The 24,827-nt window shown below is 43.5% G+C and overlaps 1 protein-coding gene across 1 annotated transcript in view; it reads left to right on the top strand.

The window, feature by feature from the left end:
* Cdc40 (cell division cycle 40) overlaps nt 1–17,864 on the top strand; it is a 52,469-nt gene extending 34,605 nt beyond the window's left edge. The window contains exons 5-15 of the mRNA XM_021204730.2: nt 500–639; nt 1,714–1,810; nt 3,442–3,581; nt 4,293–4,367; nt 6,272–6,317; nt 8,079–8,180; nt 9,448–9,563; nt 9,769–9,902; nt 14,488–14,564; nt 16,543–16,687; nt 17,473–17,864. Coding sequence (XP_021060389.1) covers nt 500–639; nt 1,714–1,810; nt 3,442–3,581; nt 4,293–4,367; nt 6,272–6,317; nt 8,079–8,180; nt 9,448–9,563; nt 9,769–9,902; nt 14,488–14,564; nt 16,543–16,687; nt 17,473–17,650 — 1,250 coding nt within the window. The 3' untranslated portion in view covers nt 17,651–17,864. The remainder of the gene's footprint in view (nt 1–499; nt 640–1,713; nt 1,811–3,441; nt 3,582–4,292; nt 4,368–6,271; nt 6,318–8,078; nt 8,181–9,447; nt 9,564–9,768; nt 9,903–14,487; nt 14,565–16,542; nt 16,688–17,472) is intronic.
* Nucleotides 17,865–24,827: the final 6,963 nt, after the last annotated feature.

Below are 24,827 nucleotides of genomic sequence, written 5' to 3'. Positions count from 1 at the left end.
GGTAGTATATGTCTATAATCTCAACTAAGGCTATCCTAGGCTACGTAAGACTGTGTCTCTAAAACCAAAGCAGAAGCCCGCCATTACTGGTTTCTGATTCATTAAGAAGGCACCTGGACTGAGCAGTTTCTCCCTCTCCCCCACACCTCCCCCTGCTTCTGTCATGAGTCTTTAAGAGACCCAGACTAGCAAACTGGTGACACTTGACTTCCTGGGTCTCCTGCCAAGCAGCAGCTCTTCTCTCCCTCCTTAAGCTATTAATATAACTTTAATAATAATAATAATAATAATAATAATAATAATAATAATAATAAAAGACGAGGAGGAGGAGGAGGAGGAAGAAGTTGTTTCTTTTTGTCAGCTCACGTGGGTCTGTGTGGCAGACTTAGGCATTTGGGTTTGATTGCTTAGGCCTACTGTAACCATATAAAATCATGTGTGCTGCTATTTCTAAAGAGAATCAGCATGCTCACTCCATTTATGTTTGTTGTTAATGCAGGCTTAACTGTATTTGAAACTGGTCAGAAGAAAACAGAAAAGAGAAAAAAGTTCAAAGAAAATGATGCATCTAATATTGATGGTTTCTTGGGACCATGGGCAAAATATGTGGATGAAAAAGATGTGGCCAAACCTTCAGAAGTAAGCTTTGATGTGTTCCTGTCGGTTCCAGTGTGTGTGTCTCTGTCAGTCATGTCTGTGTTGATAAATCCGAGATTTCCCTGAGAACCCATGACTCATCAGAATTTCTCACCCTTAGCTGATTGAGAGAATATAATATAATTTCTTTGCTTTTCTTTGCAATATCTGAATTTGCATTTTTCTGTTATATTGTCCCCATGCTCTTTTGACTTATGTAGAATATGGAACCATTTTTTAATATAATTACTGTTACTATTGCTCAGCAGTTCCCCTGCCTGCTACCCTTCCCATCCCTGACCTCGTTACTAGAGTCAGCCTTGCTCTCACACTGGGATCTGTAGTGACCTTACTTACTAATTTACTTTCAAAATCTTAAGTTTTATCTATATTATTTTTTAAAAGATCCTTGTGAAGTGTATAAAATAAAACTACAGAATTCTTGTCAACATATGTAACCCACTGTCTCCGAGACCTAGGGACGGTGCGGATTCTGAAGCACAGTGATGGGCAAGATCAAGGCACTTTTGTCCTTAAGGTGGTGTTCCATGTTCCTACATCTGCTTAACTTTGTAGCATGTATATGCTGCTATCTTCTGTAGATCCCATGCCTGGACTTGTTTATTATAAATACATACAGATTTGCTGTTTCCCTGTCTTACCTCCCTAGATCTCCCAAAAAAAGTTGGTCTCAAATCCATAATTGCTGCTTATTTCGTTATCTTGACAATGTAAAAAGCAACTCAACGAAAACAGGACTGTGCTCTAAACTCCGTGTCCTCTGATTCCAGATTTTCTGATGGCTTGTCGTTTGATTAGCACAACATGATAAACTTATGTCTAGCCATTCCGGGGGTGGGGGGAGACAGACTCAGTTTGAAAGTATTACTGAGCATGTGTTTCATATTACCTTGTGACCTGTGTAAGAGGTGATCCGTCTCTGGCTGTGGCAGAGTTGCCATTGCAGTTCTCGCAGACATGTTTGTGAGCTTCATTACAGAGGGTATACACCAGCAGTGGTGGGCAGGGTGAGATTTCAGGCTCTCAGTAACGTTCTTCACTGCTTTGTTTCCGTAGGAAGAACAAAAGGAATTGGATGAAATCACAGCCAAGAGGCAGAAAAAAGGCAAACAGGAAGAAGAGAAACCTGGGGAGGAGAAGACAATCTTACATGGTAGTATGGTTTCCACACATCTTTATTTTCATAAAAATCTGTTGTGTTTTCTCGCTCCATATAATACCAATTGCTTGTACTGTTGGCTGCTGTTATGTCAGCATTATATTAAGAGCAATTTGCATCCTAAAGAAATCACCATAGACCTTTTATACTACTAAAAGGGAAAATGTAGAATGATTAATGATAAGCACAGAAATTTTTGTTTATGAATCAGTGGATTTTTAAAAATGAGTAAAGAAGAAACTTGGGTGATCCATAAGTCCTCTCCTCATGTGGGCCATTTCCTTTACTTCATCTAATCCAAGCCAGATACTCATGGGACATTAACTAGTACATTCACTTTTAAAGAAAAACCTGTTTCCATATGAGTAGATTAGAGACTTCTAGACTTAGAATGGGCTGTAATGCGCACACTCATGGAGAATCGCTACAGTTAGGAAATTACCTGCTGATGACCAGAGCTGGCATGGTGCTTTGTCACACCAAGTCCTGAGGCTTCAGAAGACTACATGGTTTCACAAACTTCAGTTTTATTCCCAAGGCATCTGGTTAGTGCTATAGTGCTTAAAACGTAAGCTCCACAATCAGAAACTGGCAAAGACGGAAACGGATGTCCATAGCAATGAAATCAACATTCTTACTGATTTTTACATAAGAACTAAATCTCGGTTGAATATTTGATACTGTAGGAGGTAGAGAGCATTTTAATGTTTTTCAGACTTGATCAATATTTTGATTTTACCGTCATCACTTCTGAGAACACCACTTCACATGAATGCATAGTACAAAATGGCAGACAAATATTTAAGGCCATTTGAGAAGTTGTTGGAAAATCTGTCCTAATTCCAAGCCAGAACTCATTTAGTAATTTTTAATGAGGCTCAAACCAACCACTCAAATAGCAGGTTTTTAAACCAACAAACACAATCCAAAAGTATACTGCCTAGATGTGTACATGCTAAGGAATTCGGTAGGAAAGTTAAAAGTCTTTGTTTTCCAAAGTGGACCATTATGTGTCCAAAACAACACAAAGCTTTGCACTGCACAAGCACCGCAGTGTGCAGCATATGATAGTCTTAGATCTGCGCGGAAGCTTCTGTAAGCAGGGTTGATGTTACAGGAGTGCCAGCATGCCAGCCATGCAACGTTTCCAGTAAAGCTTGCCATGAAGCTAGGGAAAGGCAGCCAACAGGTAGAAAGTGGGAAGGTGGAGAAAGGAGCATCACACTTGCCTTTGTGTCTCCTTTCTTGGCCCGTTTCACCTCAAATTCTATTATTAGCACTCGAGAGACCTAAATATTATGTTTTCTTCACTCGTAATTGTATTGCAGTGAAGTCTTTGTCACTAAAGTGTGTGGCTAAGAGAGAGAGCCATAGATCTTATTTAAGGTCTCTTACCTCTTGGGTATTTAGAAATTCTCAACCTACCTTTCAGTGTAGTGATAGAAAGAACTCTGAGAGCATAATTTTAGCCAATTCATGATGTTAACATTTAACCTCATCAGCGTGTTATTACCTAAGTTTCAATATGGACAGTAAACCTGAGAATTTGTTACTATTTTAAGAATATAGATTTCATGACTATGGTTTATGTTTATTTATGGCTTTCTTTCAACGTTTTGTTTTAGTTAAAGAAATGTATGACTATCAAGGCAGGTCTTACCTTCACATACCTCAGGATGTTGGTGTTAATCTACGGTCATCTGTGCCACCTGAAAAATGTTACCTTCCCAAAAAACAAATTCACGTGTGGTCTGGACACACAAAGGTAAGGTAGTTCAAGTGTTGTCATTATGCAAGTCAAAGAGAAGCCAGTTCAGAGCTTCAGCTGCTGATACAGGACAGGCAGGCAGAGTAGGAGCATTGGAGTCAAGGTAAATGTGAGGCAGGCTTTGCAGCTTCCAGTCTTCAAGGCCATCTAGGTTGGCCATGCTGTAAGTTTATGGGTCAGTATCCATCCCCCAGATTGTTGCTTGTCCCTTTCCCCACGAGTTCCTGCTGCCATCTGCTTCTTCTTGGCACCACACAGTGAATGATGGGCAGATGGTACCGAGTCTGCTGCTTAGCCTTGGTCACGTTGCTTTGGTTCCCGGGTTATTCCATGTCAGAGAGTAGATGTTACTTGCTGTCAAATCCAAGGTAAAGTTTAAAATAATGCAGAGTGAGATATTTACAAATGTTAGAGGCTGATATTCCTTGTCATCTGCACCTTTCCAGCTGTTAATTTCCAGATCTTGGCCAAGAACAGGGAACTACAGAAAAGGAAAAGAAATGGGCCATGGAGCCATTTGACTGGCTCAGCATGAGGAAGTGAAAATCGGATGCCTTCCCTAGCTTAGTGTTGAGATAAGACCTCATACAACCCCGACGAAGGCTAGTCTAGAACATGATGGTTGGAATAAAGAAAACTACAAATGGGGTTGCTTGCGATCTGCTGTCTGTTGAGCGCTTGGGTGTGAAAATGTGATCCTTTTTCTAGGGTGTCAGTGCTGTCAGACTCTTTCCTCTTTCTGGACATCTGCTGCTGTCTTGTTCCATGGACTGTAAAATTAAGGTGGGTTTCCCTGACCCTGAGAACGCTGCAGAGCCAGTGCTTTGGTTAAGTCTGTTTGGTTAATCATAAATGAATGTGTGGTTGTTAGGCAATTAGAGGCTAATTATTTTCTATTAAGCCCTATGGATGTAGCTATTAATGGACTGCTTCCAAACTTGTAGATTCCGACATGGCTCTGTGGTCCAATTGGCTAGACTCTTTTTAAAGCGCAGACAACTGATTAGGATGTAATCCAATCGCTTTGGCATTGGGCACATAAATATTGAATCAGGAATAATGCATTTTTTATGGAGGTTATGGATATGTAACTGAGTGTGTTTGTTCCTCAGACTGCCTGAGGAAGAAGAGACTGATGGAAATCCCACACCTAGAGAGTAGACAGTATAATTTCTTTTATCCTTTCCTTTTGTACACTGGGACACCAACGAGCAGTGCCCTTAGCCGTCTCTGTTCTTGGTACTCTTAGGAAGCAAGCGCCATCGGAACCTTCCTTCCAGCCATAGTGAGGCAGGGGAAGCAAGCTGTCACTCTTGTCAACTGATACGAACAGAGCGCCTTTGAAACCTTAAGTTTTAAAGAATAGTATCTTTGTGTCTCTTCTATGCCCAGATCATTGTGGTGGCTCAATACATACCAATCCTATAGTATTCTTGTGGCTTGGAGGATCAGATCGTTAAGGCTTTATCCTTTTTAAAGATTGATGAGAACTATCAGTATATAAAGCCGCTGCTTTTAATGGGAGTAGCCATTCAGGCATTTGTGACAGAAACGGTTTATCTCTGGTTAAAACGGTTTCTCAGAAAATCTCTAATTTTCTTTAACTTTATCCATTGAGATTACAATCTTCCCTAGGATCAAGGAACAAAACATAAAGTTGAATATAGCTGGCATCTGTGGACATTAAATTGGAAGCTGTTATATGCAGAGGGATTATAATATTAACGGTTTGAAATGAAGAGTGTCCATGGGGATGACCATCGCATCTGAACATGAATCACCATAAGCCAGACAGGGCCAGGGCCAGGTTCTGTCCTTGGAGAAGCATACTGACAGGAAGGCCAAGGAAGGGGCAAGGGGCAAGAGAGGAGCCCAGTCAGCACGGTGCTGGAAGGACAGCAGCTCTGTGGCTGTCTGAGCAGAAAACATACGAGGAAAAAATAACTGCAGTCCCAGGCAGGGGAGCCGGTCCCAGAGGGTCTTGCCTGGCATGGGCAGGACTGAGGCCTCTGTCTGGTTAGCATTGGGTACTCAGAAGTGCTTTCTTTCTTAGATTACTAGCAACACTGTCAGGAATGGATGTGAGGGAGACAAGCGGGCATAGCTTTGTATTCATCTGCTTTAGATATGATTAGATTGTGAGCCATAGCTACTATTTTTCAGAGAGTCTATACATGTTACCCAGAAAATATTTTTAAAGACACTTTTCAATATTAAAGTGGCAGCAGTTCTAATAACATTTAATTGCTTTAAAAATTAGTTTGTTACAAAAAGTAAAAACTGTTCCTCATAGGAAAAAAAATACATAAAATATAGAGGAAAAAAATGGTAAGAAAATGAAAGTCCCAGATAAACGGCATGTGTAGCTAAGTCGTCTCGGTGCTTTGATGTAAAAATCTCCTCAAGTGTAAAGAATATGCTTGTACATAACTGTGTCCCAACTGTATAACACAGACTGGCAAACTAGGCAGTGTTTAGTATTTAAATCCATTGCACCCATAAAGATGTGTACACACACATAGCTAGCAAATAACTGTTGTTATTTGATAAAAACTTGTATTAAGCTTGATATCCCCGGGTCTAGAGCTTTGCTTAAGGGCAGAGCACATTCTTAGTGTACACGAGGTCCAGTTTCTAATGCCATAAAGAAAACATTAATATTCTCATGTGTTTTTTATTTTCTCCAGCTATGGGAAGTTTATGGAGACCGGCGCTGTCTGAGAACATTTATTGGTAATATTTCTTTTTCTCACTGCCTATAAATCTGTTTAGGAATGCTTTTGCAAGAAAAATAGCATCAGTAGCAGTAATTTTACTGCCCTGATGTAAAGGAAAGTATGCACAGGCGTAACCTGAGCCAGGAAGGGGTCAGTCTCTCTAGGTAGGTAAGGAGGGCGAGGAAGGGAGAGAGGTGGAGGCTGAGTGAGGGCCGTAAGAGTGTGCGCTGCACTAGGGACCGCATGCGTGCCTGCATGTGGTAATGACCTGCCAGGGTAGGGGAGGGACAAATGTGGTTAAAAATAGAAGGGAACCAGAGTATGGAGAATCATCATACTGCTAATGAAAGAGGCTGTGTCCTGTAATGGCACTGAAGAGCCATTTTTAACAGCCCTTACTAGAAAGTAATGGGACTGGAAGAGAACAAAGATTATGTGGCAGTCTGGTAGATATTCTGATAGACAAGCCTAGAAGGAAGAAAAGAAACCACACAGTTATTTTATTAGTCTCTGTTAAAAATGGTGAAAAGAGAAAATGTAATGAGTTCAGTAACAGGATGTGAATGGTACAGGGCAGAAATCCTCTGTGACTCCCGGGTGGCTGTTTAGCAAGGGGAGGGGAAGGGGGCCTGAGGTTGGACTTGCCGAGTCTAGTGGAGCTGTCCTCTAAGCTGTAGCTGTAGGCGAAGCTTTAAAGACAGGTCTGGAGCTAGCAGCGGAAGTGAGAACTGTGATTGAGAAAGCTCTCTGAAGGTAAGACAGGGACCAAGGAAGGACAGGCTATGTGCCAGTGGCCTCTTCCAAATTTAACTGTACCACATTGAAGGGCTGTGGATCACAGTGGCTCTGTTTTTAGATTAAAGTGGGAGTCTGTTCTCCCATGCTTTGCTGCCCGTGTGTGGGTACTCGGTGCAAATAGATACCAAGATACCACACCAGCACACAAGACTTCCAGGGAAACCATTAACTGTCTCCCGGGGAATAAAATGCCCCTCAGATACAGTGCATTGCTCTCCATTGGCCTCACCTCTCCTGCCAGAACAGTCTTCAGAGGGGACTGGAGTTCTCTACAGATAGCTGCTCTGTGGAGGGTCTCCTGGTTGCCATGGCGTTGCTGCCCGCACCTGCCTGACAGGAGTGCTGTGCTGGGGGTGGTTCCAGGAGACAGCCTGGGGTTGACAGTTTGAGCGGTGTACATTTTGTGAAATTATTGTGTCCTGGTCATAGTGAAGAGATGGGAATTTCTGCTTTGGTTTAACTGCATTTTACTTACCTCAGAACTGTGAAAGATGGATTATAATCAGTGCCCTGAAATTAATTTAGTTTCGGAATAACATCTTTTAGAACATACAGCTAACACTGCAGTTTTGAATCAGTTTCTGTGAAATGAAGTAGTGAGATCACTGGAGTTCCTGGACGTGGGTTTGGGTCGCTTTGCTTCTCCTTCCAGCACGCCGAGGAAACTGACAGTGAGGCTCCCAAGGCTCATTAGAACTTCAGGCCTCAGTAACTCCTTGGCTGGGTAGTCACCAGTGTGCGTACTGCATATTAAAAAGATGCCAGGACAAATTAGAAACAAAAACAGATCTTTTCTCTCAGTTCTTACCGAAGTGTTGTGCCGCTCCCCCACCTGCAGAACACCTTGAAGGAATAAAAGCGGCCCCTCCCCCAGCCCCATCGTGTGGGGGGGGGGGGCGGCTTCCTTGAGTCACTGTCTAGCTTCCCCTGTGGTGCAGCTCCTCCTCTCTCTCACCTCAGCTTCTGGCTTCACCTCCAGGTCACAGTAAAGCTGTGAGAGACATCTGCTTCAACACTGCAGGAACACAGTTCCTCAGTGCGGCCTACGACAGGTACCTTAAACTCTGGGACACCGAGACAGGTGAGTGTGGCTTGCTCTCCCGAGCTGGCATTGCTGTGCACTTCTGTGGTCCCTGGTGAAATGATGTGCCATCCAAACATGCAAACGCTGCTTCTCATTGGAAATGAGCTGAGAGCGCCAGCGTGTTTGTAGACTGGAGCTCATCTGTGTAACCAGGGCTCTCCCTGGGAGCACTCCTCTCACCTGGATGGTTACACAGCAAACCCTGAAGGACAGACAGACTCAGTCAGCTGGTTCTGGGCACCATCTGATCGATCTCCGTCCCCCACATACCCGTGCATTGCACAGACCAAGAGCAAGATTTAGTCCAATTGCCCAGATTGATACTGTTGATGTGAGCTCCCACCTTATGTGATTGGTCTAGTATGGTTCCATTTGAACCAGGCATTTCTTCAGTGTCCTCAAGGCTAAAAGGTGACCATCCTACACCTCTTCAACATTAAGGTGTGCATAAAGTATAAGGTGCACAAGTATTCATTGATTTTTTTTAATATAGCAAAGTTATACAGATTTGTTTTAAACACCACCAAGGTCAAGACATAGAACATTCCAGCATGCAGTAGGGTTCTTGCACACTTTCCTAGTCTGCACCGATTCCCAGGAGCCACAGTAACTTCTGTCACCACAGAGCCCTTGCCTGTTCTTAAATTCATTGTAGATAGAACCGTACCATCTTTTCTCTGTGTTTCTAACTCATTGTTCACCTTGACATGTTGAGCTGCTCACTCTCACGGCTTGTACCGGGAGTGTGTTCTGTTCTCTAACTATCCCACTGCAGTGATGCCATTAGGATTTATCTCTATAACTGATGGGATTGCTTTTGGGGAAAGTGTGTGTGTGTGTGTGTGTGTCTGTCTGTCTGTCTGTCTGTCTATCTGTCTGTGTGTCTGTCCTGTGTCTGTCTGTGTCTGCCTGCTTTATTGCCTTGAGGTAGGGTTTCTCACTAAACTGAAAGCTTACCAGTTTTGCCACACGGGCTAGCCAGCAAGCCCCCAGAACTCATGTGTCTCTTTGCTCCCAGCTCTGGGTTTACAGACATGCACAGCCATGCCTGGCTGTTGATACGATGCTGGCGATTCAAACACAAGTCCTCACATTCTTACAACTGAGGCATCTCCCCAGCCCTCTATGAACAGTACCAATATAGTACTGTTCAAGCTGCCCTTCCTCAGAGTCGGTGAGTGAGGGCTACCCATAGGTCTTCATGCTGCTGTCACACTCTAGAAGTCAGACTTACGTTTCTGTTTAATTTCACTCTTTGGTCTAGGACAGTGTATATCAAGATTTACAAACCGCAAAGTTCCCTATTGTGTCAAGTTCAATCCTGATGAAGATAAGCAAAATCTCTTTGTGGCTGGGATGTCTGATAAAAAGATTGTACAGGTAAGTCTTTCTTTTTGGTTTGTCTGTCGGGGTTTGTGAGCTGTAGATTGTTGATGTCTGCCACTCTGAGGGTCCACTCTGGTTGTGCTAAGAAGGCAGCAGTCAGTTCATAACCTTAGAGTATGAAGTTAGGTTCCGAAGTGCCTTTGGCTGGTTTTCATGAGTCCTCTTAACTCTGCGTGTGCCTTCTCTTGTTGCTGCACAGTGGGACATCCGCAGTGGAGAGATTGTTCAGGAATATGATCGGCATCTGGGGGCTGTCAACACGATTGTTTTTGTTGATGAGAACCGAAGATTCGTGAGTACATCTGATGATAAAAGCCTACGAGTTTGGGAATGGTGAGTTGTCATAAGAAGAAATCTGACTTATGAAACAAGCAATTAAAAAATTATAGCCGAAGCTTGATAATATGCAGCAATTTTCACATCTTCCAACCAAAGTGTTTTAATTATGTAAATACTGACAATTTGGAAATTGAAATCTAAACATTTATAACTGTCCTTCACAATCTTTGGAAACTCCCAAAAGTATATGGATTTGAACTTGTTTTGCTGCTGCTGGTGGTGCTGGTGATGCTGCTGCTGGTGGTGCTGGTGGTGCTGCTGCTGGTGGTGCTGCTGCTGGTGGTGCTGGTGCTGGTGGTGGTGCTGGTGGTGCTGGTGGTGGCCATAATTGCTACATTGTCACACCTCACATTTTTTTTTAATGAATTATGAATAGCTTATTTCATGTACATTGGTGTAAGGGTGTCAGATCCCAGGGTCATGTGAGCGAGTGAGCGCTGGGGGTTGAACCAGGGTCGTCTGGGAGAGCAGCCTGTGCTCTTACTGCTGACTCAGTGCCACAGCCCTGCTTTATGCTTTTCTTCTTTTAGTATTATGTGTATGTATGTGCATGGGAGCATGGCTCGTGTGTCCAGTGGCGAGTTCTAGAGCTCACACTCAGGCCTACTGAGTCACCTCGATAGCCCCCTCTTGATGCTTTACTGATTCATCTTCGCAGGACGACAGGCAGGCAGGCAGGATGCAGGATGTATGGCTACATCACACGTAGAAATCCTGGCCTCAGAACAGATCCAAGGAAAATGCCAGTGTAGTCAGCACTTTGTTTTCTTACGGCCTGCTTTGTAACCATCCATGCTGTAAGCTGCCTCATATCATCAGCTTTAAACATTTGCTTGTTGAATATAATCAGGATACACTGACTACTTTTTCCTTTTATCCAAAAAAATGTTTTTCTAAAGTCAAAAAAAAAAAATCCTTAAACTGGTTTCATTAGGTATCTTGATATTTTATGATTTAGTTACAAAGAAATAAGTGGTAACTTTTCTAATTCAAGTCAGCTCTTGGGTGGAACCCAGCTTGTATTTATAGTCACAAAGAACAACTCTGTGGAGACACAGCCTTGCCAGGACGAGAAAGTGCCCCATCCCTCCACCCCTAGAAGTGGCAGTATAAGAGAAAGCAGGCGGCCTTGAACCTCAGCCAGTGGTTGCCTCCTCAGACTTACTCCCTTGGAGAGCCAAGTAGGCGGAGTAGACCCTCAGAATTGTCAGGATAATTGAGATCAATTCGGATTTTACACCAACACTATACCCTTCCCGATTATCCCCAAGGACACTGACTAGACTTTGTATCTGATCTTACAGGTTAGGTTCGTCCTTACTGTTCAAAACGCAGGTCTTCCTTCAGAAAGGATGCTACTTAGACCTAGAGATTTAGCTCACGGGCGAGTGTGGCCAGGAAGCCTGGTGGGGAGGAGGGGGAAGAGAGACCAAGAGAGGCTGTTTCTTACAGATAATCTGATGTGGACACTGAGTGTCTTTGTTTGGATGGTTTGGTGTGGTGTGGTTTGGGTGTGTTTATTTATGTATGCAGAGGCCAGACAAGGGCATCAGGTGACTTCTGTCTCAGGCATGCCTTGCTATTGCATAGGTGCTGGAGATTTGAACTCAGGTCCTCACGCTTGCACTGCAAGCACTCTTACTCATTGAGCCATTTCCCCAGCCTGACTACTGACTAGGGGTGCGTGTGTGTTTTACGGTTTGATTTTATATCCAGATGTTTGTGTCTTGAGTTGCTGTTTCCATCATTGAAGGTAGAGTGGTGTGAAAGAAAGCAGTTAATATTGAGAAGCTATACCAGTGAGAGAGCTTTGAAACCCTTGTGTAGAATTTAATCAATACGATGCTTTGACTAAATTAAGCCAGTGCTATTGGAGTCCTCCTTTCCCTCTCAGAAGTCAGCACTGGTCTGCTCACTCGTGAAGATAAGAGCTAGAGCTAGTGCTTCTATATGTCAGTCACTAAAGTGAACATCTGATATGAACTGTGATTTAACGTGCTAAGCAGTTTTACGTGCGGTGGGTGGGCTCTTTCTTTTTTCATATAAGGAAACCAAAATAGTTAAAGTGATGTGCCTAAGGTTATATAGGGCATGAAATGGTCAGATTGATTCCAGAACTTTTTGTTTGTTTGGTAAATGGGGACACATGGAGGCAGAGAAGGTGACTTGGATCTGCTCAGGTGAGAGCAAACCAACCGGGGACCTCGGATCCCTCCACTCTCCCTGGTGATTCTGAAAGGAGGAAGAAGCCGTACGTAAGCCAGAGCAGGCCGAGCCCAGGGAAGGATGTTCCCAGCACTGGGACTTTATGTAAGAGGAGGTTTTCCAAACTCATGTGTCCTCTACCACATTGTAGCATAGCACCATGACAGAAGAAGAGAGCCAGACAATTTGTGGTTAAGAGGACCAGGACCCAGATTTAATTCCCAGCACCCACATGGCAGCTTAGAGCAGTCTATGTAACTCCAGTTCCAGAGGGTCTGATACCTTACCAGATCACCAAGCATATGTACAGTGCACCCATACACACTAAAGAAAACAACCGAGGGAAGCTGGGCTTTCTTAACTGTGCACACTAAAGAAAACAACCGAGGGAAGCTGGGCTTTCTTAACTGTGCTGCACAGGCAAAGCTCTGCCGTCATCGAGAAGGCGGGTGGGAGGTTATGCTGGAAGCCAGCAGCTGTGCCCTGCGAAGCAGCTGAACGCACGCTAGTGCCCATGGAGCTTCTGCTCCGATGGTTTTATTTTTGTCTTTTAACCAAAGTTATTTATTTTGGTAAAATATCTTAAAGAAATTTTACAGAAAATGGTAAAAATTGCTATATATCTTTTATTTTTATAATGCCACAGGCTTGTTAGCTTTGAATAAGTTCATTTCCAGACCATATTATCTGAAATCAGTTCCAACCTTGTTATATTGAAATACAAGACCTAAGTAGAAATCTAGCATTGTTTTTTCTGAAGTTCAGCTATACCTAACAGGCATTTTTGCCAGAGATAATGAAGTTGTAAGGGTGGCCCAGGTTCAGTTCTTATTCTAGGGCAGTGGCTCTCAGCCCTCCGAACGCACCACCCTTCACCACAGTTCCTCATGCTATGGTGACCCCAGCTATAAGGTGACTTTTGTTGCCACTTCATAACTGTAACTTTGCTACTATTGTGAATTGTAATGTAAACATCTGACATGCTACCACTGTGAAGGGTCATTTGACCCCCAGAGGAGTCTCAACAGGTTGAGACCTGCTGTTCTAGTCTAGTGCCAAGACTTGTTAAAATAGGGCCCTGCAACTTTTTTGCTGTGTTTGCTAAAGATGTGAACATAAAATAGAATTGGTTCATTTAGAAAGTGCTCTTGCTTTAATCCGTGTTATAAAATTCACTATCTACTAGTGATAAATCTGAGGGGGAACATGAATCCTTTTTAAAAGCTGAGGCTCCTAATACTTGGATCATTCAGAAAGACAGTTCAAACCTCGCTCAGGGGCTGATAAACGTAACTTCCCTGCTTACAAGAGAAGTGTCTTTCTTCTGGACCTTTGCTCCTTCAGATGTCGGATAAATGAATAGAGAAACCCACAGGAGACGTGAAGTACAGTTACTTTCCAGTTAAGCAAAGTATTGAAACTCAGTCATACCTTTGAGTTGAAATCTCTCTGCCCCATGGTGTTCATTAGATTGCACTTCCCACATGTTAGCCCACACAAACATTGTTGGTCCCCTAGAAAGCAAATACCAAAACTCCTTCAGATTACCAAATATCTTTTATTATAAAAAAAAGAATGAAAACAGAAAGGTACATAATACATTTGGTTCTCCATTGAGGTGAGTACTTTTGAATTTTTTAAGCTCAGGCATTTTTATGAAGTTTTTGCTGTTCTGTGATTCACTTTTTGCCCTGTACTGTGCACCTTGAAATGCTTTTGTGAACTGGATATTTGCAGGCTTGGTAGCAAGCACTGAATCAAGTATTCACCCTGTGGCCTGGGTCATTGTTTCTGGGCAGATAAAACTAGCAAGCGCAGATCCCCACAGCTCTGCCTGTCATCCACACTTGCTGTGGAGGGCTTTTTAACAACCCCCACGCCCCCTTGCTCCTGTGTGGTGGGTAAGGTTGGCTGGCTTGCTCCTGTGTGGTGGGTAAGGTTGGCTGGCTTGCTCCTGGGTGATGGGTAAGGTTGGCTGGCCTGCTCCTGGGTGATGGGTAAGGTTGGCTGGCCTGCTCCTGGGTGGTGGGTAAGGTTGGCTGGCTTGCTCCTGGTGGTGGGTAAGGTTGGCTGGCTTGCTCAAGCACCTTGCCTCTGCCAGTCACACCGCCTTTTAAGATGAGTACAGCGTTCCAGAATATTTAGCAGTATAAGGACCAGAGTTTAAGTCTAATAGTGAGAAAGCAGAACCACTGACACTGTTATAATTTTCATGGAAAGGCATTTGTAAAACAAAAGCTTTTTAGTAATAAAACTCCTTCCTGGAAGCTTAATGAAAAGGCAAGTTGCTTTTATTTGGTTACATTTGGGTAATTCTTGCAAATGTGCTTTTGTGAATTACTGGTTCTAATGCATATGCTGTTTCCACTTTTAGGGATATCCCTGTGGATTTTAAGTACATAGCAGAGCCCAGCATGCACTCAATGCCCGCAGTGACTTTGTCTCCAAATGGTGAGTTGGTGCATAGAACTTGTTTAAAATGAGCGTCTGAGACACAGAGGAACTGCTGGGTCCACAAGAGCGGGAACCCTGCATCTAGGGAGTTGCTGTGTTGCCATCCTTGTGTAGGGAAACCTTTTCAGAATAAGGAGTAATTACTAGTTTTCATATGTGAATCACTTCACCCACTCTCTTGTTTTGAAAAAAATACAAGAATTAGTGATTTATAGTTAATGTTAAGGATTTCTTACAGTTGTTTTTTGTTTCTTAGTTTTTAATAATTTTCTTTCCAACACAAATCAGATTCAGTAAAGCATTTAATAAAAAGTGCTTTTCTTTCAAGGGAATAGAAACTTTTGGTCTGACTCTCCAAAATGAGAACATTTTGGCAATGTACATGTAAAAGGTCTTTTAATGAAGCTTTATACCCATATTTGACATTGAGAAGTTAGCCCCACACACATTTTCTTTAGAATTTTGGATGTGGTAACAGGATCACCACAGTGAAGAGCTTGTTGATGAACCATCATCCTCATTACACTTTTTGGATCAACATGCCCAGATATGATATGGAACTTTACTCCTCCAGCCCTGATGGCTTGGTTGAGCTGGTATCAGCGCTCACATCTGGATTTCCCTCTCATGGCAAGTTTCTGTCTTTCTTTGAGTGCCAAGGGTCATACTTCATGCAGCCCACTCATTGTGTGGATGCGTTTATGAGTGTTAGTGGCGTCATTTTTCTATGTGCCTAGGTGTTTTACCTGCATGTATATCTGTATAAGGGTATTGGATTCTCTGGAGCTATCGTGTGGGTGCTGAGAAATGAACCCTGGTCCTCTGGAAGAGATCCAGTCCTCTTGACCAGTGCTTGAGCCATCTCTCCAACCCTAATGGGATATTCTTGTTGAGGGCAGAGGCCCTTCTCTCCCCGCTTCTCTGTGGGAGCCATTTTGCACGGCCCAAGCTGAAAAGGGGTGCAGAGGCTTATGAGAGGGACTTACACCTCCAAAAGATTCCCTCAGCAAAACAAAACAAAAGATCAGTAGTTTGTATTTGATAACCCTTTGAAGTAATAGGTAATTGTGCTACAGGCATATGATACAATCAGTCTCTCATGAGGGTGTGAAGTGAGTGTTTTCAGAGGTATTCTGAGCATAGAAGAGGACATGAAGGTAAGGGAGAGTCTGCTTCTCCATCTGCCTTTCTGTGCAGCTCAGTGACAGTTGGCAGGGACCCTAACATTCTTAGAAAAGCAGCAAGTAGGTGCCATTTTGACAGTCACCATATTATACCCTTTGTCTTCAGGATTCAAGGCTTCATGTTGGGTTTAGCCATCTGTTAGCCCTCTCCTCACTTCGGTCTTTTTTACAAGTATATCAGATGTGAGTAAATACTGTATGCAGGGCCTGGGGGCTTTGCTGACTCCTGGGAAGATAAAAGCAGTGTATCTTTAAGAAACAGTTGATATGGTCTTGCTAATCCTCATTTTTAGTGCAGTAATCCTTCATTTATCATGGAGCTAGTCTTTAATAGTTGCCACAGATCTGTTCCATTCTGTAGTTCTATTGTCTGGACTCATTATAAACTAATTCCACTGAGCATGTTTTATTAATAACTTACCTATATTGACAGTAGGTTTGGGTGTTGTTTCCATAGTTTTAACAAGTGAAAAGCTGCTCTCTGAAATGTACTCAGTGGCGACACGGTTAGAGCAGCGGTCAGGTGCATCAGACGGAGGTTCCCTCTCGCCTGTGGCTCATCTGTGACTCCATGGATACCGCAGGAACCTGCCTTTCCAGAGTCCAGTTGTAGTAGAGAAAACACCTCTTGCTGATGACTGATTCATAGCACAGGATGCCACGGGAGCTTGCCTTTCTGATCTTACAAAGTACTTTGGAACAAAGGTGTAATGAAAGCTAATATTTTTTAAATAAACATTTTAAAAATGTTTAAATCTTCCTCTAAATTATGCTGCTTTTGCATTTAACAGGGAAATGGCTAGCATGCCAGTCAATGGACAACCAAATCTTAATTTTTGGAGCACAGAACAGATTCAGATTAAATAAGAAGAAAATTTTTAAGGGCCACATGGTAGCAGGCTACGCTTGTCAGGTAGACTTCTCACCAGACATGAGGTAAGCTTAAGTCTTCATATTCACATATGATGCATGTGTGTAGAGTGTTCCTCACACATCTCTGTGACTTAGGAAATTGCATGAGAACTCATCTTTGAAAATGGCAGACATAAAGGCAAGAGTGAGTTGTAAAAACTAGATGGGCTTTTCTGTGGTGTCGTCCTCAGTGTGTTTTCTGACCTTGCTTAGACCCGTGCCCTTTAGCCCCTCTGCTGCTGTACCTCGCCATGGTTGAGGAGGTACCAGGAGAGCTACATCACTGTTGACCAGAGCTTCATCTCTCACCTATAGAATTGTCCACACTGGAAACAGAAGCACAGCTTTCAGATACTTCTAGGTCACAATTAGTGAAATTTCTGCGTTCACTTCCCAACTCTTAGTTAAAAATAGTAGGTGCAAAGAATTCAGATAGGCCTATCTTTTTTTATATTTAGTGTGGTAATTAGGCCTCAGCTTCCTAACTATGATTCAGTCTTTGAATCAGAGCATGTCGAAGCTAACGATGTTAGAAAGTTCATTGCAGTACAGTGTGCCTAACATGTTTACTGGCTACATGTGAAGCATGTGTTGTTCTGCGCAGTCTGCCTGTCTAGAGACGCTAACGCTTAGACTGGCAGCATATGGGAAGGGAGAGGCTAGAGACGTGTGGCTACAGACCGCTCCGTGCGCTCATTCCTCCGAGTGCCTTACATTCACGTTTCCTATGAGAACGGGGCTGTGTCGTTCGTTCATTTCACCCGTTTAAGGTATATGAATAACCAGGACTTGTTTTCATTGTATTGCAGCTATGTGATTTCAGGAGATGGAAATGGGAAACTAAACATCTGGGACTGGAAGACCACAAAACTCTACAGTCGCTTTAAAGCCCATGATAAAGTGTGCATAGGCGCAGTGTGGCACCCTCATGAGACATCCAAGGTCATCACCTGTGGTTGGGATGGCCTCATTAAGTTGTGGGATTAGTCCTGTCACCGGCTGGGGTCATTTCTGATCCAGAGTCTTATTTATCCAGAGTCTTATTTAATTATTAAAATGTGTTGGATGACAGTTTGATTTATAGGTAATCTTTTCTTATAGGGCCTTATGAAGTTGGCCTGTTGTTTTTAAGAGCTTTGTAAATTTGCCTCAGATAGGTTCAATAGCAACTTCATTTTGTTCTTTATAGATGTTATTTATATGGAGAATGACAATTGATTATATTTGACAAGTAGTTACTGTTGGCAGGCAGTTGCGTTTGTCCCTGTGATGTCACTGAAAGGATCATTTTGGAGTCAAGAAAAAAAAATGCCTATTGCATATGGGATCCTATGGGAAATGATGTAGCTAACGACTCAGAAAGGTGGCAAACACTTAAACCGACCCATCCAGCAGGGTGGCAGGAACACAGGCGGAACCACCTACACTTACCGCTCACCGAATCAAGTTCTTGTCTTCTTCCAGTTCCTTTTTTTTTATGGCCTGTGTTTTCTATTTTTACTTGTAAACTAGTGGCCCTTGTTGGTTGCAGCTTTCTTCTAACTATTAATGTAAAATTAAAAAGCAGTCCGAAGTTCCTTCCTTGACTCCCTTCCTAGTCACAAGAGACAGGCCGTGCAGCCCTAAGCAGAAAGTGCGGTTGTCTCTGAAGCTGGAACTCGGGGGAACAAGCCAAGGTTTGAATGTTCCTTGCAATCACTGTCTGCGAGGCCCTGGCTGCACTCTCAGAGATCAGGGTCTCAGGCTCTGCTTCGCCACTGGGATGAATAATAATGAGTTCCCTCTGGCCAGAGTGTGAAGGCAGAGTCCAAAATACCACTTGTAATTTCTTTAAAGTCACAGTTTTGTCCTTAAAATCACTCTGGTTTTGCTTGTGAATATAAACAGTAAAACTTTTGAATGTTAGAAAAAAAATTAAATTTGTTTTCAGATCTTTGAAAAACCATTGACATTATAAGAAAATGCCTGGAGCCCCCCAGTCTGAAAGGCCATGGGGCTTTCTCTTTTTTAAATCACATGCTGAACATTGCACTGCCTAGCCATTGCCATTTCTGTGTCTTCCAGGAAGGGTGGCATGTAGGAGGAAGGAACTCTACAAAACCATTCTGTTGTCCAAACAACTATCTTAACAAATGTGAATTACTGGAATGTAGTAAGAGAAAAACTTCAACAACAGTATTGCATGTTAATGAATCATAATTTCGAAATCTCAATTTCTCTTATTGTGTTTTTGACTGTTTCTAAACAGAGTAATTGTACATAAAAGTTTTCTCTTTTTTGAAAAGACCCTATTTTTGAATAAAGCATTCTTTTTATAGAAAGTGCTGCTGCGTTCACTGTATCCTTTGTCTTAGGTCTGTGAAGATACCAGCAAACCACCTCAGACTTAAATGGTCACATAGGAGATGCTTGAGAGGTGGGAGGGTGTGTTCAGTATGATGATGGGTTTATTCTAACCACGTGACCAAATACGGGTCAGCATCCCTGAAGCATTGGGAGGTGGGGGTGTACAGGCAGGCGGGATTAGAGCACACAGACAGGCAGGCTCCTTCCTAGTGTAGAAACCCTGAAAGCATGCCTCAGCTCGCTCACTGTGCATGCTTACCTTCTGTCACTCATGGTGAGGGCTTACCTCTGCAGCCACCTCCTCCTCCTCTCCCTCCTCCTTCTCCTCACTGCAAGTTTTTTGTCTCACCCTGGACAGAGTTCTTTCCAAAAAGTTAGGTTTGTTGAACTGATGTAAAAGGTTCAACTGAATTAATATTTAGACACTGAAGCAGAAGCTGGGCTGTTTTGCCATAAGTAAGGAACCAATTTTAAGACAAAGAATACAGAGGAGGGTCACACAAGATCTTTCAGAGGAGAAACAGTTTTATGTTCTGTGTATTTTGAAACAGAGTCTCATTTAGAATTGATTCTCCTGCCTCTATCTCCCAAATGCTGGATTACAGACTTAGGCCAGCCACATCTGGCAGGAGCTGGCTCTTGAGAACCGCGCTACGGGGCTGGCCACCAACTTAAAATGCTTATAAAGTGCATGTAAGAAAACAGTGGCAGAGAAGCATCACCCTTTGATAGGCAGCCACGAGGATCTAATACCAGCAGCAATTGCAGAAGCGAGTGCCTTGACGCTCGGCTGGCTGAACTGTACCTTTCCATTGTGTTGGTTGCCCTGATACAGGATGCAGAAGAAAGCAGCAGATAGTTAAGGGTGCCACAATGTGTTCTGGTGCCAGAAAGGAGTATAAAATGCCACCCAGACCTTAAATGTGGATCTCAGCCTGAGACCTAGGGAACACAGCTGCCATATTTCATCAGACACAGAAGGTTCACATTTTAATGTCTCAGGATAAGGCTTTAGTTGAAAGCTATGCTGTACCATAGATTCACTGGCAGCATCCATTCTTATGAGTCATAAATGGTTGATGTAATCGAATATAGAAAAAGCCAAGTACAAAGGAGCCAGGGGAGAGAGGAGCTAGTAGGAGGCAGGGACTTAAGCATTGGATTGAAATTCACATGAAATACATGGTCGTTGAGTAAGAAAGCAGACACTTCAAGTAGGAAGTCGGAGACTTAGACTTAGACTTAGAGGCCTTAGACTCTCCCTGAGCCATGCAGGGCAGGCATGACACTGTGTCCCACATGTGTGGCTGGGCATGACACTGTCTCACATGTGTGGCTGGGTACTCCACAGACACTCTACACATTGGCCATTTGTGAATTTATACATTAACTACTTTTTACTGCACAAAGAAACTTTCTAATGAGGTCTGATGGCTGTGCTATTTTACGAGTATAGAGATATAAATTTAGAAAGCAATTTGATATTGTGTCCATTTAGCAAAATTACAGCGGTAGATTCATTCCTGAGGCTTATGAATTCCCCACCCATGAGTTCTTGGTAAGATTCACAACACTAAGCATCTCCTTTTCTCCTGTGGAGCAGATCTTAAATCTAAGCAGGACTGGGTAGTTACCTCTACAGCACTAGCACAGCTATTACACATTGGTCGTCGTCGTCGTCGTCGTCGTCGTCGTCGTCGTCGTCGTCGTCGTCGTCGTCGTGCATGGAGGTAACACCTGACTGATGATGACCTCCCCCCACCCCCAGCAAGCTACACAGCACCTTACGGTACTATGCAAGCCCATCATCAGCAGGGATAAAGACTCCACATCCTGTGACCGAAATGTGTGGTGGTTTCAGCAATGGGGTCTTACCATCAAGTTCTGTTGGGCAGCCAAGGACAATGAAGATAACCTGTCTTGGTTTTGGAGGCTCTAGGATACCCATGGCCAACATATCAAAGAGAGGTGGTTTAGCCAGCTTTCTCTAGAGCAGTGGTTCTCAACCTTCCTAATACTGTGACCCTTCAAGTTGTGGTGACTCCTAACCATAGAGTCATCTTTGTTGCTACTTCATAACTAAGTTTGCTACGGTTATGAATCTTAATGTAAATAGCAGTGTTTTTCTAGTGGTCCTGGGCAAACCCTGTGAAAGTCGTTCAAACCACAAAAGAGGCTGCACCCACAGATTGAGAATCACTGCTGTAGCGGCACAGAGCCAATAGGACAAATAGATGTGTTCGAAGACCCTGTCAAGTCGGCTTGCTTTGAAATCGTGACACCAGCTGAAGCACACCCCAGAGACTAAGAACTGTGTAGTTGCTTGCGTTTGAGGTTGGGTGGCTCAGCAGTCCAAAGCTCACCTAGGACCTAAAGGGTTTCTGGAGAGATGCTGGTCCTCAGTCACCCATGGAAGCCAGGCAACACTGGTTTTGATATCAGCAAAGAAGTCATCGCACAATAGCAGTACAAGATAAACTCACTCAGCAGTAAGAGGCAAGGCCAAACCACCTGCAGGCAAACACTGCCCCACTGCTCATCCCCTGTGTGTCTGGGCTGCTGTTAGAAGGTGCTACCCACATGTGGGGTGAGGGGCATCTTAATTAAGACATTCTCGATTTGCCAGGCTCCCTATACGGGTGGTTCTAATTTTCCAAGCATCCTTAGGGTCAGCTACCCCTTTTCCCACCCTCGCTTCTCTGCTCTACCCTCTCATCCCTCTCTGAACTTAACCCTCCTCCTGCATGATTTCCTCTTTACCTCCTTACCTGTGTCCTACTCCCCACCCCCTTAGGATCTCTCTTGTCCTCACCAATAGTCTCTTTCTACTTACCTGGATTCTATAGGCATGCCAAGTCAACGCACATCTGAAGATGCAGCACCATATAGCACGTGAGTAAGACCCTGTGATGCTAATCCTTCTGGGTCTGGGTTGTTTCACTTGATCTGTTTTCCAACTCCATCTGTTTACCTGCAAATTTCATAATTTCATTTTTCATAATATCTAAGCAGAATTCTGTTGTTTACAGGAGCCACCTTCTCATTCATCAGCTGTTCCCATGTCCTAGCATCTGTGGCTCAGTGATGAGCATGGATGAGCACTGTCTCAATCAGCCAATTTGTAAGAACACAAATAGTGTGTGCCTGCAGCTACCGTACTGCACAGTGTGGCCCTAGGACCACGGTTTGTTTCCCCCCACACACACACATAAAAAGAGTTCAGGTATCCAAGTGTGACTGCTTCATCTTTTAAAAGATGTTCTAAGGTACAAAATTCTCATAACAGGTTTCATGTAACAATTTTGTTGTTCATACTGTCCTGCCCTGTGTTACATTTGGGGTATTTCCTCACATCTATGTCCAGATAATTTTAAATTCTCTTTGGTGTGTCTAATCTTTTTAATCTATTAAGGTTCTCAATTCAGCCACTGTTTTCCTCCTCTGGGAGCACTATATGTCTTTTTATTTTCCATAGACTTTTTTCTTATGGTTTATATAGTCTTTTATGACTATAAAATACATGAATAGTTTGTATTTTTTAAGATTTATTTTTATTTATGTGTTTGTGTACATAGCGCATGCATGTAACATTTGTCCAGGTAGCTGTGATCTACCCAGTGTGAATGCTTTGCACTGAACTCAGGTCCTCTGGAAGAGCAGCAAATACTCTTAGCTGCTGAGCCATCTCTCCAGCACCATATTCTGCATTCTTTAAAATGTTACAGAAGGATCAGAATCTGTGCTCATCCTCAGCTGCAGTTTTAAGGACAGCCTGGGATAGATGGTGCCTTGTCCCACCTCTCTATGGTTCCCTCCAAAAAAGGAGTGCTATTCAGTTATCTCAAGTACCAAGGCTAAAATTCCGTGTGTGTGTGTGTGTGTGTGTGTGTGTGTGTGTGTGTGTGTGTGTGTGTGTGTGTGTGTTTGGCTATGCTTCATGGTAGGCCATTTCCTTATCAGATGACTGAGTCTCCTCTGAGGAAATTCTTAGTAGCCTGGATTGGCGAAGAGTCCCTTCAAAGCATTTTGCATCCACTTTTGCCATGTCCCCCAGAGGGCATCACCCCTAGAACCAGGTGGTTATCATAACCCTCAGCTTACAGTTTTGTTTGTTTGTGATTAAAATAAATTCCACAGTGCAGCCCTTGCACAAGCTTGAGGTGTATTCCTTGTGAGAAGCTTCCTGGTGCTGATGGGTGTGAAGATGTGTGACTATGTTTTCCTTAAGGCCATGCCCTCCGAGAATCCAGTCCCCCAGCTGCAGGCTCATCTCTACCGCCCTCCTCCTCTCCGGACGCAGACACATTGAAGTCCTAAGACTGGTCTGAGGTCCTGCCTGTGGTTTTGCTCTAGGTTTTATATGTTCATACTTGGGCATCGAGCCACACCCACCCCACACCTACACCTCCTACACAAGTATACATATGCATATATGCTTGTATGCATATGAAAGAATCTTTAGGGCTATTCATAGTTCCGTTTAGCATACTGCCATGGTATTGGGACAGTCTGAAAACAATAAGCTAGGAGAACCTATAAAGCCTGAGTTAGTTCTCATCTTATACCCTGAGTCTAGGTGACCCAGAAAGGCAGCCCTCCTAGGAGCACACTGCTTTCTGGGGAGCCATGAGAATGGGTTCTCCTCTTATCTGCCCCCCTCCCTTTTAAGTGAATAAACACATTATATCCTATAACTTCCTTTGCTGGCAAGTGTCTCCGTCTGGACAAGCTTCTGTAACAAAATGTATTAGGCTGAATAATTCATAAACAACAGATGTATCGCTCGCTGTGTTAGAAGCTGAGATGCTCAAGAACAAGCAGGAGCAAGTGTCTGAGCTGGGATCACTCTGCCTCCTCACATGGCGCCTGCTGGCCGGCCTCCTCGCAAGGTGGGAACAGGAAGCAGTCTTCCCCAGGCCTCTTTTTAACGCACCCTGATTCCAATCCTCACAATCTACCCACCTCACCCACGCCTTGCTATCAGTGCGAAGGCGCTTTCAGGGTAAGCCTGGAAGGACATTCAGACTCAGCAGACACACAATCAAGATGTCACCCAACCATGTCACCTAATCACGGAGTCCAGCAAGAAGATGAGATGAAGTTAGCAGCGATGTCTGGGTCTTTCCATCCCCTTGGCCCCATTGTCCTGCCTCCACACTTGTATGAATGTCTTAAACTAACACTTATGTCCAAATCTTCGTGATTTCATCCTGTTGTCTCTGCTCAATGGGTAAGGACACTCACCAAGCCTGAGGACCACTATTCGATCCCACGTTGACCCCACCACATGCTGGGAGGAAAGAAGTAAACGTCCTCTGACCTCCAGATGTCACCTGTGACAGGTCTGCACACACGCACAAAATAAATAATCAACATATGATTATCCTTCCTTTAGTGAGAGAGAACCTGTTTCTAAAGACTTTCTCAGAATCCCTTACATTAGAGAAGGCCTCCACTAGTTCTTCTGCCCACGGAGATATTTTTATAGTTTGAGAAGATAAACCAAGCAGCAGACCAGGCCAAGGTGTTCCATGTGGGAGAGGTTTATTATGCGGGAATGGGGGGGGGCGGTGAAGAGGGTAGAAGGGTAGAGAAGAGGAGAGAGAGAACTAACCCTAACCCTCTTTTATACAGAAAATGACATCATACCAGTGAGGGCAGGAACTGAGCCAAGTGGATTGTGGGATTGAAGGTCATTGTTATGGCAACGCAGGTCAAGGGTCACATGGTTAGGTGAGGCTAACATTCCTCCCTTCTTGTTATTGTAAAAGAAGGGGAGAAAAAGAGAGGGGAAACCAATGGTGAAGAGGGAATAGGG

The sequence above is a fragment of the Mus pahari genome, chromosome 9 (assembly GCF_900095145.1).
Source record: "Mus pahari chromosome 9, PAHARI_EIJ_v1.1, whole genome shotgun sequence".
NCBI classification, from domain to species: Eukaryota; Metazoa; Chordata; class Mammalia; order Rodentia; family Muridae; genus Mus; species Mus pahari.
This window is presented reverse-complemented; position numbering and strand designations above follow the sequence as displayed.